The 13,675-nt window shown below is 39.5% G+C and overlaps 1 protein-coding gene across 6 annotated transcripts in view; it reads right to left on the reverse strand.

Moving 5' to 3' along the window:
* TET1 (tet methylcytosine dioxygenase 1) overlaps positions 1-13,675 on the reverse strand; it is a 125,166-nt gene that overhangs the window by 84,302 nt on the left and 27,189 nt on the right. For 4 of the 6 annotated variants that reach the window (XM_088019837.1, XM_088019836.1, XM_028109680.2 and 1 more), the window contains exon 2: positions 10,400-10,453. The exons of 1 other annotated variant lie outside the window; for it this stretch is intronic. In XM_088019837.1, coding sequence (XP_087875963.1) covers positions 10,400-10,453 — 54 coding nt within the window. Of the gene's footprint in view, positions 1-10,399; positions 10,454-10,671; positions 10,889-13,675 lie in introns of those variants that run through there. One more of the 6 variants, XM_088019835.1, reaches the window with a different exon arrangement.

Below are 13,675 nucleotides of genomic sequence, written 5' to 3' on the forward strand. Positions count from 1 at the left end.
TTTCTGTTGTTTGAAAATATATCAAAAAAATTTTTTTAATTTTAATGAAGTTCACAAGAAAGGAGGAGGAAGACCAGATGCTTTCTCATTTCATTTTTTTTTTAAAGATTTTTTATTTATTTATTTATTTATTTGAGAGATAGAGAGCATGAGAGGGAAGAGGGTCAGAGGGAGAAGCAGACTCCCTGCTGAGCAGGGAGCCCGATGTGGGACTCGATCCCGGGACTCCAGGATCATGACCTGAGCCGAAGGCAGTCGCTTAACCAACTGAGCCACCCAGGCGCCCAATGCTTTCTCATTTCAAAGTTGAGCACCTTACATTGCTTGACCTATGAATCTGAGTATTCTGACTGAAAAGTCAAATTGCATAACATTGTTTATACTGTCTTTTTCTTTCTGACTACAGGCAGCCCGTAAATTAATCTTCACAGTCCATTTTTATTAGAAATTATACTGAGCATGGTTAAGTGACTGCCTTCGGCTCAGGTGGGATGAGTCCCGCATCGGGCTCCCTGCTCAGCGGGGAGTCGGCTTCTCCCTCTGACCCTCCTCCCTCTCGTGCTCTCTGTCTCTCATTCTCTCTTTCTCAAATAAATAAATAAAATCTTAAAAAAAAAAAGAAATTATACAGAGCAGACGTTAGCCTGTCAGGCCCTATATAACTGTATCATGTGTCATAATACATGGGATCTTAGGAAATGTGGCCCAGGTAACTCGGCTTTCTGATGGTTCTAACTTCTTTTAGTGAAGAGATCAAATATCAGAGTCTTTAAATAAACCCTGGACAGCTGGATTACATTTCTGATGAAATGGTCTAACCTGTGGTGCAGTTATTTTACACTAGCTATAAAATAAACTGGATTTCATGGGTAGAGTGATAAATTTAACATTTTGAAATACCTTCTATTTATCTGAATCAAATAAACCTCAGATTTTTATACGGCTCGTCAAAACCCTTACTTCAAGCCAATAATACATTTGTAAGTGCCTCCCATGGCTCTAGAAATACCTCTATTTCATTTTTTATTTCTTTATTTCAGTGAACCAATAACCAAGGTATCCCTTTCTCGTCCATTCCCTGCTTCCCCCAGGTGTAGATGCAGAAGATCAATTTAATCTCTGAATTTACACTTTTTTTTTCAATCTGCTTATCTCCTCTTATTAGAAATTTAGGATCCAATCCAGGAAGCATTGGACAGTCTCCAACAGCTAAATGTGGATTGGACAATCTACCCAAAACCTGAAATTTATTGCCAGTTACCCAGACTTCTTGACTGTCAAACTGAAAGATTTTATGAGAATGTAAAAAAAGAGGGACATGTGGGTGGCTCAGTCAATTAAGCATCTGCCTTCGGCTCTGGTCATGATCCCAGGGTCCTGGGATCGAGCCCCGCATCGGGCTCCTGCTCAGCGGGAAGGCTGCTTCTCCCTCTCCCACTCCCCCTGCTTGTGTTCCTTCTCTCGCTGTGTCTCTCTCTGTCAAATAAATAAATAAAATCTTTAAAAAAAATATTAAACTTCTTTAGTGTAATAATTGTATTGTGGTTACATAGAAGAAGAGTCTTTTCTTAGGAGACGCATGCTGAAGTATTTACAGGTAAAATGTCACATGGTCCAGCAAAAAAAAAAGTATGTAAAAGAATACAGATGTTTAACGGATTATCCATTCAACTTTTCTGCAGGCTGTTTTTTTTTTTAAGTAAAAATTAAAGAAAAATTAATCAAATTAATTTAAATTTATTAGATATATATCCGATTTCCATAGCAATTCATTACACAGACTACTCAGGCCTGGCCAGATGATTTGAGAAAACACAGTTTCTCTTATACAGCAAGATGTCAGCAAAGTAATTTCTACAGTTCTGACCCAACTGACTGAAATCAGGTCATGATATGTATTAATTTAATCATTCATTAAATTAACATTTATTGAATTGTAGGCCCAAGGTATTACATTAAGACACTATGCAGAACACAAAGTTGACTACTGCTCTAAACTAAAAGGTTTACAATCTAGTTTAAAGAATAATGAGAACTTGGGGTGCCTGGGTGGCTCATCAGTTAAGCGTCGGCCTTCAGCTCAGGTCATGATCCCAGAGCCCTGGGATCAAGCCCCCCACTAGGCTCCCTGCTCAGGGGGGAGCCTGCTTCTTCCTCTCCCGTCCTCCCACCCTTCCTGCTCTCTCTCACTGTCTCTCAAATAAATAAATAAAATCTTTAAAAAAAAGTAAGAACTCAAAATCTAAACACATTAATATTCTACAAAGGATTTTATATTAACAATCACAACAAAAACAATAATGATGGTGTAAGCGATCATTTGTTGAATATACACTATATATGAGATAAATTAAGTAAATTAAAAATTATGCAAGCTACCAAACAACACTGTGGATTAGTTACTGCTCCCCTTTTACAGATAAGGAAAAAGGTCTCAGACTTCACTTAAACTTCCTTAGGTCATACAGTAAATAGATGAGGTAGGGCTTAACCTAGGACTATGTGACATTAAAGGTCATCCACCTTCCTTTGGGCACTGCTGATACCATAGGAGATATAAAGTCCAAATAAAAAAATGAAAAGTAATCAAAAACATTATTTATGCTATCATAATTTAAATGCTCAGAAAATTTCAGATATAAAAGGAAGCTTTGTCAAAACTTTAAGCTTATTTCAAAAACTGAAATAGTTATTAGATTTTTTTTCTAAAGTGATATGAATACATAAGATATTAAGTGAAGACATTTCTTTCTAAGATAGAAAAAAACCCTTCAGATATTTAAGATAATTTTTTTGATAATTTTGTGAGAACTTTATTATATGATTCTTTTCTGGAAGAAAACAGGCTTAAGATACATAACCTGAAACCACCACTAGAACTTGTATTCTGTTTTGGATGTGTTCAGGTCCACCTTACCTTTGTCTTTGTACATAAGTTCTATAATTTAAACTAATCATTAATTGTGAGATTATTTTTCATACTGATGATATTCTAGTCTTTATTACAGAAATACTTGATTCTATTATATATACGTGTGTGTGTGTGTGTGTGTGTGTGTATGTGTATGGGAGAGGAGAATCTTAAGCAGACTCCATGCCCTGCACCGAGCCTGATTTTGGCTCGTCTCACGACCTTGAGATCATGATCTGAGTTGAAATCAAGAGTTGGACGCCCAACCAACTGGGCAACCCAGGCCCCCCTATGAAATATTTAAAAATAAAAGGGGAAAGAGAAATTTAGGACTTTCAAGGTTTGAAGTCTTATTTCTAATATTCTTCATTACAAAAAGCAGAAGTGGAATTTTTAAAAGGAAAGAAAAGGCTTTCTGGAATACAGGTTTATATTTTTCAAATAAAGTAAGTGAATATGCTGCTAAGAAAATACACATTTTCTGAAAGGTTCACTTAATACGTTTAGTAACACATATTATACCTTTAGATATAATAATACACTAATTGAGAAATTACTACATGCCAAGTTGTCCTAACTAACCACTTTACATGTATTAAATAATTAATTTAACTCTACAACAATCCTATCTTATGTAGGTATGTTTATGTATATACTATATTTCAAATTAAGTACACATACTATAAATACTTTAAATACTTTAAAATAAGTAAGTTCCTGGGGTGCCTGGGTGGCTCAGTTGTTAAGCGTCTGCCTTCGGCTCAGGTCATGATCCCAGGGTCGTGGGATCAAGCCCCGCGTCGGGCTCCCAGCTCCACGGGAAGCCTGCTTCTCCCTTTCCCGCTCCCCCTGCTTGCGTTCCCTCTCTCATGGTGTCTCTCTGTCAAATAAATAATAAATAAAATCTTTAAAAAATAAAAATAAATAAAATAAAATAAAATGAGTAAGTTCCTATAATAAGTTTACTGTTAACATCTGGTTCCTTAGAACCATGAAAAGAACATGTGCTTTAATCAAATTCATATGACATCAGTAAATTTTAAACATAGATTATAAAACTATAACATCTCCTCTCTTAAAATTTGTCACATGCAGAAAGTCCTGCTTTCAGTTCAAAAAGGACTCAAAAGAGTTAGTCAGTATTTAAAGCAATAAATCATCACAACATGTTAAAAAAAGATTCTATAATCTTCATTCTCTTGCATAAGCCACTTGGTGGATAAATTTTGTGATCAGATCTTTAAAAATATTATTTTTATAACATTTTGGACACTGAAGGACATTCCATTATTAAATTAATTAAACTTGAAAATGAATTAAGATACTAGTAAGGTTTCAACAAAAATTTATTAACATTTCTTATTTAGCGCTTTTTATCTGTCTCTTAAGAATACATTCTAGTCCAGTACTATGAAGACACAGTTTCAAATGAGCTTAAGTTTTCAAGACACAAGGTATATATTCTTTTCTTAGCTAGGAAGAATTCAACAGATCCCTTTTTTTTTTTTTTTGGTAGCTTGAATGAAATTTTCCTCACGCCCATTCACCCCACTTGGCTTTTATTCACTGATTCTCTGGGATCATTCCTAGAAATTACAGAATGAACATGGGTCTTGAGTCACTGAAAATGTACGTGCTCCAATAATTAAATGAATGATTTGATTGTGTGTGAGCTGGCTTAGTGAGAACTTAGCCCTGAAATCATTCTGATCATCTCTGGGCAAAATGCTGTATTACAGTTTCTGGGTGTGCAAACCAGAAGCCCCATGTGTGCCTTTGATCATGTGAATAAACACTGATGGATGAGCACACATCTTTGACAATTTTTGCCAGTTTATGACATAATGAGGAAAATAAGGACCATGTGTTGAATCATAAAACTAAATAATTAAATTTATATGACTGTCCTGTATTCTGAGATTATCTTCTTTGAATTTATATGTTTTTTGTTTTTTTGTTTTTTAAAAAGCTGGTACTGCTTTCTGGATATTCTCACCACCCACTCTAAATTTTTCCCCACTAGTAGTACATTATACTCAGAAGTCTGGGATTCACTGCATGCATGTGTCTATGAAAGACTGTAAAAATGGCGTGCTCTTTTGCCTGAACAATGGTCAAGCTCGATATTTGATCTGGCACTTAAATTTGCAACATGTTACTTTAAGTCATGGAATGTTACATTATAACCAGAGTTAAGGAAAGTTTATCATTCTACCAATGATTTTTTACTAACTGAAACAAATTTGTAGTTAAGTGTGCAGAGAAAAATGTTTAGTAACTATTCAATCTTCCACTTCTCCTAGCTTAATGGGTTTTAAAAATAAACAAGATAACTCAATTGTATCTAATTTGGTACTTTTAAATCAGCACCTGTATGGGTAACAATTTAAAATTGAAAGGGAGGGGCGCCTTGGTGGCTCAGTGGTTAGGCGTCTGCTTTCGGCTCGGGTCATGATCCCAGGGTCCTGGGATCGAGCCCCACATCGGGCTCCCTGCTCGGCAAGAAGCCTGCTTCTCCCTCTCCCACTCCCCCTGCTTGTGTTCCTACTCTCGCTGTCTCTCTCTCTGTCAAATAAATAAAATCTTTAAAAATAATAATAATAAAAATGAATGGGACAGCTCTCAAAAATATTAAATTTCCCTAGCTTAACACTTTTTTTGTTTCCTTCAAAGCATATACTACAATTTGCAATTTATTCATTTGTCTTTAAATTTTTTTCCCTGCCTTTCCTAAGCAAAGTTAATCGCCAAGAAGGCAGAAACCATTTTGGGCTTGTACACCATTGTAGCCCCAGCATTTAGTATATGCTTTAAAAAATAGTAATAATATTGAATATAAATGATGTTGTACAGGAAACTGAGCTTACTGAGGATTTACTATGTGCCAGGTAAGGATTGTACTAAATATTTTGAATGTCACTATGTCATGCAAATCAACACCATGTATGAATATGATTTATTTATGATTTGATTCTCCTTTCAAAAACATTTTTCAAAAAGATATTTAAGTAGGGGCGCCTGGGTGGCTCAGTTGGTTAAGTGTCTGCCTTCGGCTCAGGTCATGATCCCAGTGTCCTGGGATCGAGTCCCGCATCAGGCTCCCTGCTCAGTGGGGAGTCGCTTCTCCATCTCCTGCTCCCCCTGCTTGTGCTCTTTCTCTTTCTTTCTCTGACAAATAAATAAAATCTTTAAAAAATATATTTAAGTATAGCTATATGCTCGTGTCTTCTCTCCTAGTGAGAAATATGTCTATGTCCCCCATCATCCCCCAGCACCACTTGTTCTCCTTTAACAGCGTCATCAAGGAAGGAAGGAAACTGAAGAGCAGGGCTGCCAGTGTAGAAGCTAGCAGGAAGATCATTTAGTTTTCATTTCTTTTCTAAATCATCTGTAGACCGTTTCCTGGTTTAATATCCACTGACATTTCTTTATATTTGTTCACTCAGTTCCTCCAAATATGACTTTGATAATATTTTATAACCAAATAGCTAGAAAATATCCTTTACTGCCCTCGAAAGAGTGTCTCTACTTATAGAATGTATAAATATGGTTCCTGCTCAGGGATGCCCATGCTTTTTATTTTGAAATGATTTTAGGGGCGCCTGGAGGGCTCAGATGGTTGAGCATCTGCCTTCAGCTCCGGTCAGGATCCCAGGGTCCTGGGATCAAGTCCCCCATGGGGTTCCCTGCTCAGCGGAGAGCCTGCTTCACCCTCTTCCTCTACTACTCCCCCTGCTTGTGCTCTCTTGCTCTCTCTGTCAAATAAATACATAAATCTTAAAAAAAAGAAAGAAATGATTCTAGATTTACAGATAAGTTGCAAACATAGTATAGGGTTTCTTATATACACCTCACCCAGACTCACCTAATGTTACCTTCTTATAATAATGATGCTGGTACTATTTTTGAACGCACCATCCTGTCCCCTTTTGGCTTCTGATTGGACCCACCAATGAAAACAGCAGAAAACTGGAGGGCAGGGTATTTATTTGGATCCCCCACATCCCAAAACTTCCTCTCTGCAGAAACATCCCGTTACCAAAGGCTGCAATAAAAGACCCTGCTCCATCTCTTCAACTTCAACTATTCTTTGTATCTGGGTTTCTGCTCCCACTCCCTGGCCCCTTCAGGCTTAGGAGTGGTGAGAAATCTCCGCTGTCATTAGTCCTGGGATGCTTCGCCATCCCTAGTTTCTCCCTTAACCCTGCCCACACCTTTTAAACAATTCCTTTATTAAATTCCCCTCAATATCCCCAAATGACCATGCAATCTGATTTTTTCCAGGGACAATGATTGACAACCTAACCAAAGTGATATTACTTTAAAATTGACATTCTCTTAAGGGAATATATCCTCTTACCCTGACACATCAAGTAGAGATTATTTACATAAATGTTTCTACCAAGTGGAGTTCCAAATCATGCCACTCCACTCACAAGTCCAATTTTATGAATCAATGCCTGAAACTATTTCACACCTTTACCTTACTCAAGAGTCAAGGAAATAATTACAGCACAGCCAATAAGCTGCCATGTATATATAAAATAACTCTAGTGATAATCAACAGGGCTTGGGCAGGAACCTGGTCCTCCAGAACCAATGGGGGCAGGAATTTGTGCTTTGCCTACCCACTACCCCCATCATTCGATATCCCTTCTGGCCATCTGAGTGCTTTGGACAGAAACTGGCATTTCAGCTAGAGGAGAACTCTCTCTCTAGTCAGGGATTTGAAGTCACTATCTACAGTTTTACATTTTGAACTACAATAGAATGAATATAGGTTATTGATATAGCTAATAGATTGCTTAAAAGTGAGAGGTATGAGACATACCAGGCAATTTCAGCCCCACAACTGGATCCAATATTTAGTTAGCAGGTTCAGAGTAGAATGGGACAAGCTTCAATTCTGCACCCAATTTCCTTAATCAGACTCTTCACCTGTCCAATTACTTCTTCACAGATGATGAAGATGAAAATATTTGCTTAGGATACCTGCAGCATCCACCCTGACAAAAAGCAAGGGACCCAGATTTGAAGATCTAAGAGGCCAGAGTCAAACGAAGTGGACTAGATCTCTGGCATAATGCCATACGCAAAGAGAGAATTATGAAAGGAGACCAAGCTGTAACCTGTAGACTCCCATCACTGCTCCCCCAGATAGCAGCCAGCTGGAACACTAAGTCCTCATCCATAAAACCTTAAGCTGAAAGTCGTACTCTTTCCCTGCCCTCCCTCCCAAAATATGGGTTTAGTTTTCATAACATCTCCTTCAGGGTTGTATAATATTCTACCTATTTTACGCATACCGAGCTAAAATCTGAAAGTATTTTAGCATTTCTACTGTGGAACAAAGAAACAAAGCTTTCTCTGGAGAACAAAATACATTACAGCTAATAGAAAATTAAAGAAGACATTTTAAAATGCCAACCTCAGGGGAAAAAATGATTTTTTCCTTTTAGGGCATTTCCCTACTCTTGTACAACAACTGATAACTATGGAGGAAAGTGAGCAACAATTCAGTTCTGTTGCTGTGGCACATGAAATTCAGCCACCCACAGGCACTTATTTTAAAATAAGTCAGAGTCCATTGCCCTATTTCAAAAAAGCAACACACGGTACATTTACTTCTGAAATTTATTTCAGGTGACAGGACACCCACAGACTAACAAAATAAACATAGAATTAAATAGTATCCCCCAAACCCAATTCTACTTCCTAGCAAAGGCAGCTGATGATTTAGCTACCAAGCTTCATCTATATATATTTTTGAAGATTTTATTTATTTATTTGAGAGAGAGAGAATGAGAGATAGAGAGCACGAGAGGGAAGAGGGTCAGAGGGAGAAGCAGACTCCCCGCCGAGCAGGGAGCCCGACGCGGGACTCAATCCCAGGACTCCAGGATGATGACCTGAGCCGAAGGCAGTCGCTTAACCGACTGAGCCACCCAGGCGCCCTACATCTATATTAATATGTCCATGCAATTGGCCTCTTTCTCCTTTGCTGCCCCCCTAACCCCTGCAAATCTGAGAGCCATTTTAACAGCAGCACTAAAATGATTTCTCACTTGAAGATTTGAAGACAAAACACCTGAGATGGATACACCCAACACAGAAAGTGTAAGAAGAGATTAAGAAACATAAGCAGGGCTTTTAATGATACGATTTTACAGTTGGAGGAGGGGAAGGAAGTAAAAGGGAGTGGGTGGATCGATATGCAGAAGCAAAACAGGAGGGGTTAATTTACCTTGAAAATAACCAATATTCTATTTGTCCAGGCCCAATGAGAATTTGTGCCAAGCAATTTCATTCATTTCACAGTGCCTAGAACACCGATGACTGTGTGGTAAATATTAAACAAATAACTTGTTGGTTGATGAAAATGTACATGGCAACGCCGCGTACACACAGGAAACAGAAACTCAAGGTGGTCAGACAAATTTGAAAGCAATGCAAGGTTTGGTTCTCCATGTCAAAAACATTTTCAAGGTACACAACTGGGGAAGCAAATGAATAAAAATTTGCCACATCCATAGTTCAACATGTTGTTCCTCTTTGAGTGCTAAAACTTTATTTGCAAAAGAAAAGCTAAGATTAGGTTAAAATATTGTTAATTATATATACATGATATAATTTTAAAGATCAGAAAGTTTTATTGCTTAATATGTGTTTTTTTAATTAAAAAGGTTACTTGCTCAGGTTGCTTACATTTATAACAGCAATATGCCACTTGAAACCTTTAACACATAAGCACTCATTTGCTAAACTAAAGCTAGCCTTGAACTTTGAGTAGTGCCATATGCTTTTAAATTAACCCTTCTGAATACTGTACCAAGCTCATAACACAGACTGTTAGCTTATAACCGAATTAGGTTACTGCTAAATACTCATTAGGCAAACCGCTGAAAATAAAGAAAACATGTATATTTCCTACAGCTCTATGAATGCCAAAATTAAAAATGATTCAATGAGAATTTGGGATTAGGCAATGATAATTTGGCTGATCTCGATGGCTTACATATTTTAAGTTGAACTAAAATCTCTAAGGACCTTTTCCTTTGGAAAGCAAAACCACACATTTTAAAATAGTATCTAATGGAAGGTCTATTAAAATCACAATGGATCATAGCTGTCAACTTCAAATAGTGTCTCCTTAAGGGCTTAAGTTTACACACTGGTGCAACACCACAAAGGCAGATGCTACAAAAGGATCTACAAAGAAAAACAAATTTTATTCACAACACTTTGCATATAAACTTTTCCTTCTGCAGACTTGTGTGGAGTTGAAAATAAAGGATGCTAATATGCACATCATGCAGCACATCAGAAAAAAGAGAGAGAGAGAAAACCCTTCAGTTGAGTGAAAATTCTTATCTACTGAAAATCCGGGAGAATTCACATCCACTGTACTCCAAATTTACTCCTAAGTGACAGAAAAATACTATATGAAATGGCAAAAAATTAAATATGATTTAATCAATAGCTGATTACCTTTAAAACTTTGGGCTTCTTTTCCCTCTGGGGCCTCTTGTTTTCTTTTATAACCTAAAAAAAATCAAATTGCAAAATGAGCCTCCATTTAAGAAAAAAAAAATTAGCTCCCACCCCCCCCCCAAAATTTTTGGCTATTTCTCTATAAAACTACTTAGACCATTTAAAATCATCAACATGTTTGCTAGGCAGAACCTAAAGAGCTTATGTAAAATGTATACTTGAAAAGTCACTGAAAAAAAGCCTTGCATAAAGATGAAGTAGGGAAATACCCTTTTTTCCCCTTAAAGTCTGTCTTAATTAGCCTCTGCATTCTTCACAGCGAAGCCCACGAGGTAGCCATCTTGCTTGCTTCTGCAGAGGAAGCCTCTACAGTGGAACAGTTCTGCAAACTGCTTTTTGGTATTATTATCATGGTGTTTAAAGGCAGCCCTGGCCTGCCAGCACTGTAGACGTGCTGGGCATGCCTTTTGCAAAAACAGCCCCACAAAGAGTGCAGCCAATGGCAATGCAGAGCTTAGCAACTCCAAAGTGATCTTCTCTGCTAGCCTTCCTAGACAAAGGATCTCCTGTGCGGCTCCGCTCTCACCACAGGACACAGGCAGCCACAAGCTGCGACATGGAGTGCGCTGCAGAGGATCTGGTCGCGCCGAAATCACAGGAGGCTTCAGCAAAAACAATGCACACAAATCCCCCAGGTCTCCACCATCGGATCGATGGCGGAGGCTCCCTGATTAGTAACCTCTTGGCGGCTCCGAGGGCAGGTCTGCGCGGGGGGAGGGGTGCGCGGCTCAGCCTCCAACGTACAGGAGATATAACTGAGCCGAGGGGGGCATTTGGGCTTGCTGAAACTCTGGAAGGTATTGTGCATTTTTACTTTATAAGGCAAGGCTAAATATTGGCGATATTTAAGGCAGGGAGGTTATGTGAGGACAGTGTAGGCTCAGCTGTTGGGCTGCGTGTCTCATTCCCCGGGAACCACACCTCTTTGCAGCAGGCGCTTTGCCCAGAAACACAGCAATTTGATTTCTGTCAATAAATGTCCGATGATAAAGGCGAATTAAAAAATACTAATGAAGCCACTTGAAAGCAAAAGGACGGGAAGAGGACAAGGAGGGGGAGGAGTTTTCAAAATACACTTGTCACTCTCAGTGGCTGGAGAGAGATTTCTCTCTCTCTTGCTCTGGACATTTCTGGTGACCTTCATTTCCTAAAGAAATCCCTCCCATCTGGAAGGTGGGCTCACACCTTTGGGACAAAAGGGGCACCTTTGGCTCCTCTGTCTCCCAAGATCATCAGCTGTCACTGAGCATCTCTCCCTGGAGCTCAAGCCAAGCAGGTCCCCCTCCCCCCGCAACCTCGGAGCCTTCTGCCCACCCGGCTGATGGTCAGACGGGGCCACCCACTTCCCGGGGACTGGGAGCTGAGCCAGAGGCGGCACTAGCAGCCACCCACCCTCACACACCTGGACTGCCACCATACCCAGTGGGTGGTAGGCACTCAGAGAGCTGGGCACCGTAGTCGGAACTTGCCAGTCCCTGAGAATGCCAGAGCCAGAGGAGTTTAGCGCCCTCCCGTTAGCCCCCTGGCCAGGCAACTGTGGCAGGAGAGAAAGAACCAGGACAGCTGCTGTGAGCTGGCAGGTCTCAAGGTCACTGCCAAAATGTAGTGCAGAGGCCGGTCACAGTCCCATCACAGCCACCTTGACAGCGGCACAGATCTCGGGAAGACAGCCTCAGCTCCATCCTCACAGGGCCAAAGTTTCAGCGACACATTTAGGGGATTGGCAGGAGGGCCTCCCTGGCTGCTCAGCCAAAGATGGGTTTTCCACTTGCAGTTGGATTCAGAGCAGATTCCCACAACCAGAAATCAGGAACAGAGTGAGGGCCGGAAGGCCTGTGTTTCATCACCCGGGATTCCTAGCCTTTCGGTTTGCCGCAAAAGCACGCTCTCCTTGTCGGAATGGTTAAGTCCAACATGCACTGTTTTCCCAACTTAAACTACCTCCCCCTCACCTACCCACCCTCAAAATTGTTAACAAATATAAAAAGCAAGGCTCCTTGAAGCAAAACCAGTGGGTTCTGACCTAAACACATCCATCAGGCCAACTTCAAGCATACTGAGCCCATACTAAGAAGCTCTCTGTGGCAAATGAAGCAAAACCATGAAAAAGGTAGAAAAACAGAACTGAATACAGCAAGACTTGGAAATGGCCCTACGCTTCTTTTTCTTTGAAGTGTGTGTGTGTGTGTGTGTGTGTGTGTGTGCATGCGATAAAATATATGTAACATAAAATCTGCCATTTTAACCATTTTTAGGTGTACAATTTAGTAGCATTAAGTATATTCACAATGTTGTGAAACTATTCCCACTCTCCATTTCCAGCACCTTTTCATGATCCCAAACAGACACTCTGTATCCATTCAACAATAACTCTTCATTTGCCCTCTCTCAGCCCTCGCTACTTTTTATTTTGCTTTTTGTCCCTATAAATTCACCTATTCTAGTATCTCATATAAGTGGTATCGCATGATATTTGTCCTTCCGCGTCTGCCTTATTTCACTTTGCATAATGTTTTCACGCTTCACCCATATTGTAAGATGTATCAGCATTTCATTCCATTTGAAGGCTCAACAGTATTTCACTGTGTGTATATACACCAAACTTGTTTATCTATTCTTCTGTTGATGTACATTTGGGTCGTTCCCACCTTCTGTCTATCGTGAGTAATGCTGCTGTGAACATGGGTACGAGTATCTATTTGAGTCCCTGCTTTCAATTCTTTTAAATATATATCTAGGAGAAGAACTGCTGGATCAGATGATAATTCTGTTTAAATATTTAAGGAACCACCAAACTTTCTGGAGTGGCTATACCATTTTACATTCATGTCAGCAGTGCACAAAAGGACAGCCCTACATTTCTTAAAGTTCCTTGCATGTCCATTACAAATTATGCCTCTCCCCCTTGAATACCTGAATATAATTTTTATTTATTTTTATTTTTTAAAGATTTTATTTATTTATTTGACAGACAGAGAGATGGCGAGAGCAGGAACACAAGCAGGGGGAGTGGGAGAGAGGGAGAAGCAGGTTCTGCCAAGCAGGGAGCCCGATGCGGGGCTCGATCCCAGGACCCTGGGATCATGACCTGAGCCGAAGGCAGACGCTTAACGACTGAGCCACCCAGACACCCTCGAATATAACTTTTAAAAAGCATCAACATTTCCCCAGCTTGATTGCTCAATATTTAGTAAAGTGGTCCATGATATATAA

The sequence above is a fragment of the Eumetopias jubatus genome, unplaced genomic scaffold (assembly GCF_037043125.1).
Source record: "Eumetopias jubatus isolate StellerSeaLion01/CBP00866 unplaced genomic scaffold, mEumJub1_p1.0 scaffold_17, whole genome shotgun sequence".
NCBI lineage: Eukaryota > Metazoa > Chordata > Mammalia > Carnivora > Otariidae > Eumetopias > Eumetopias jubatus.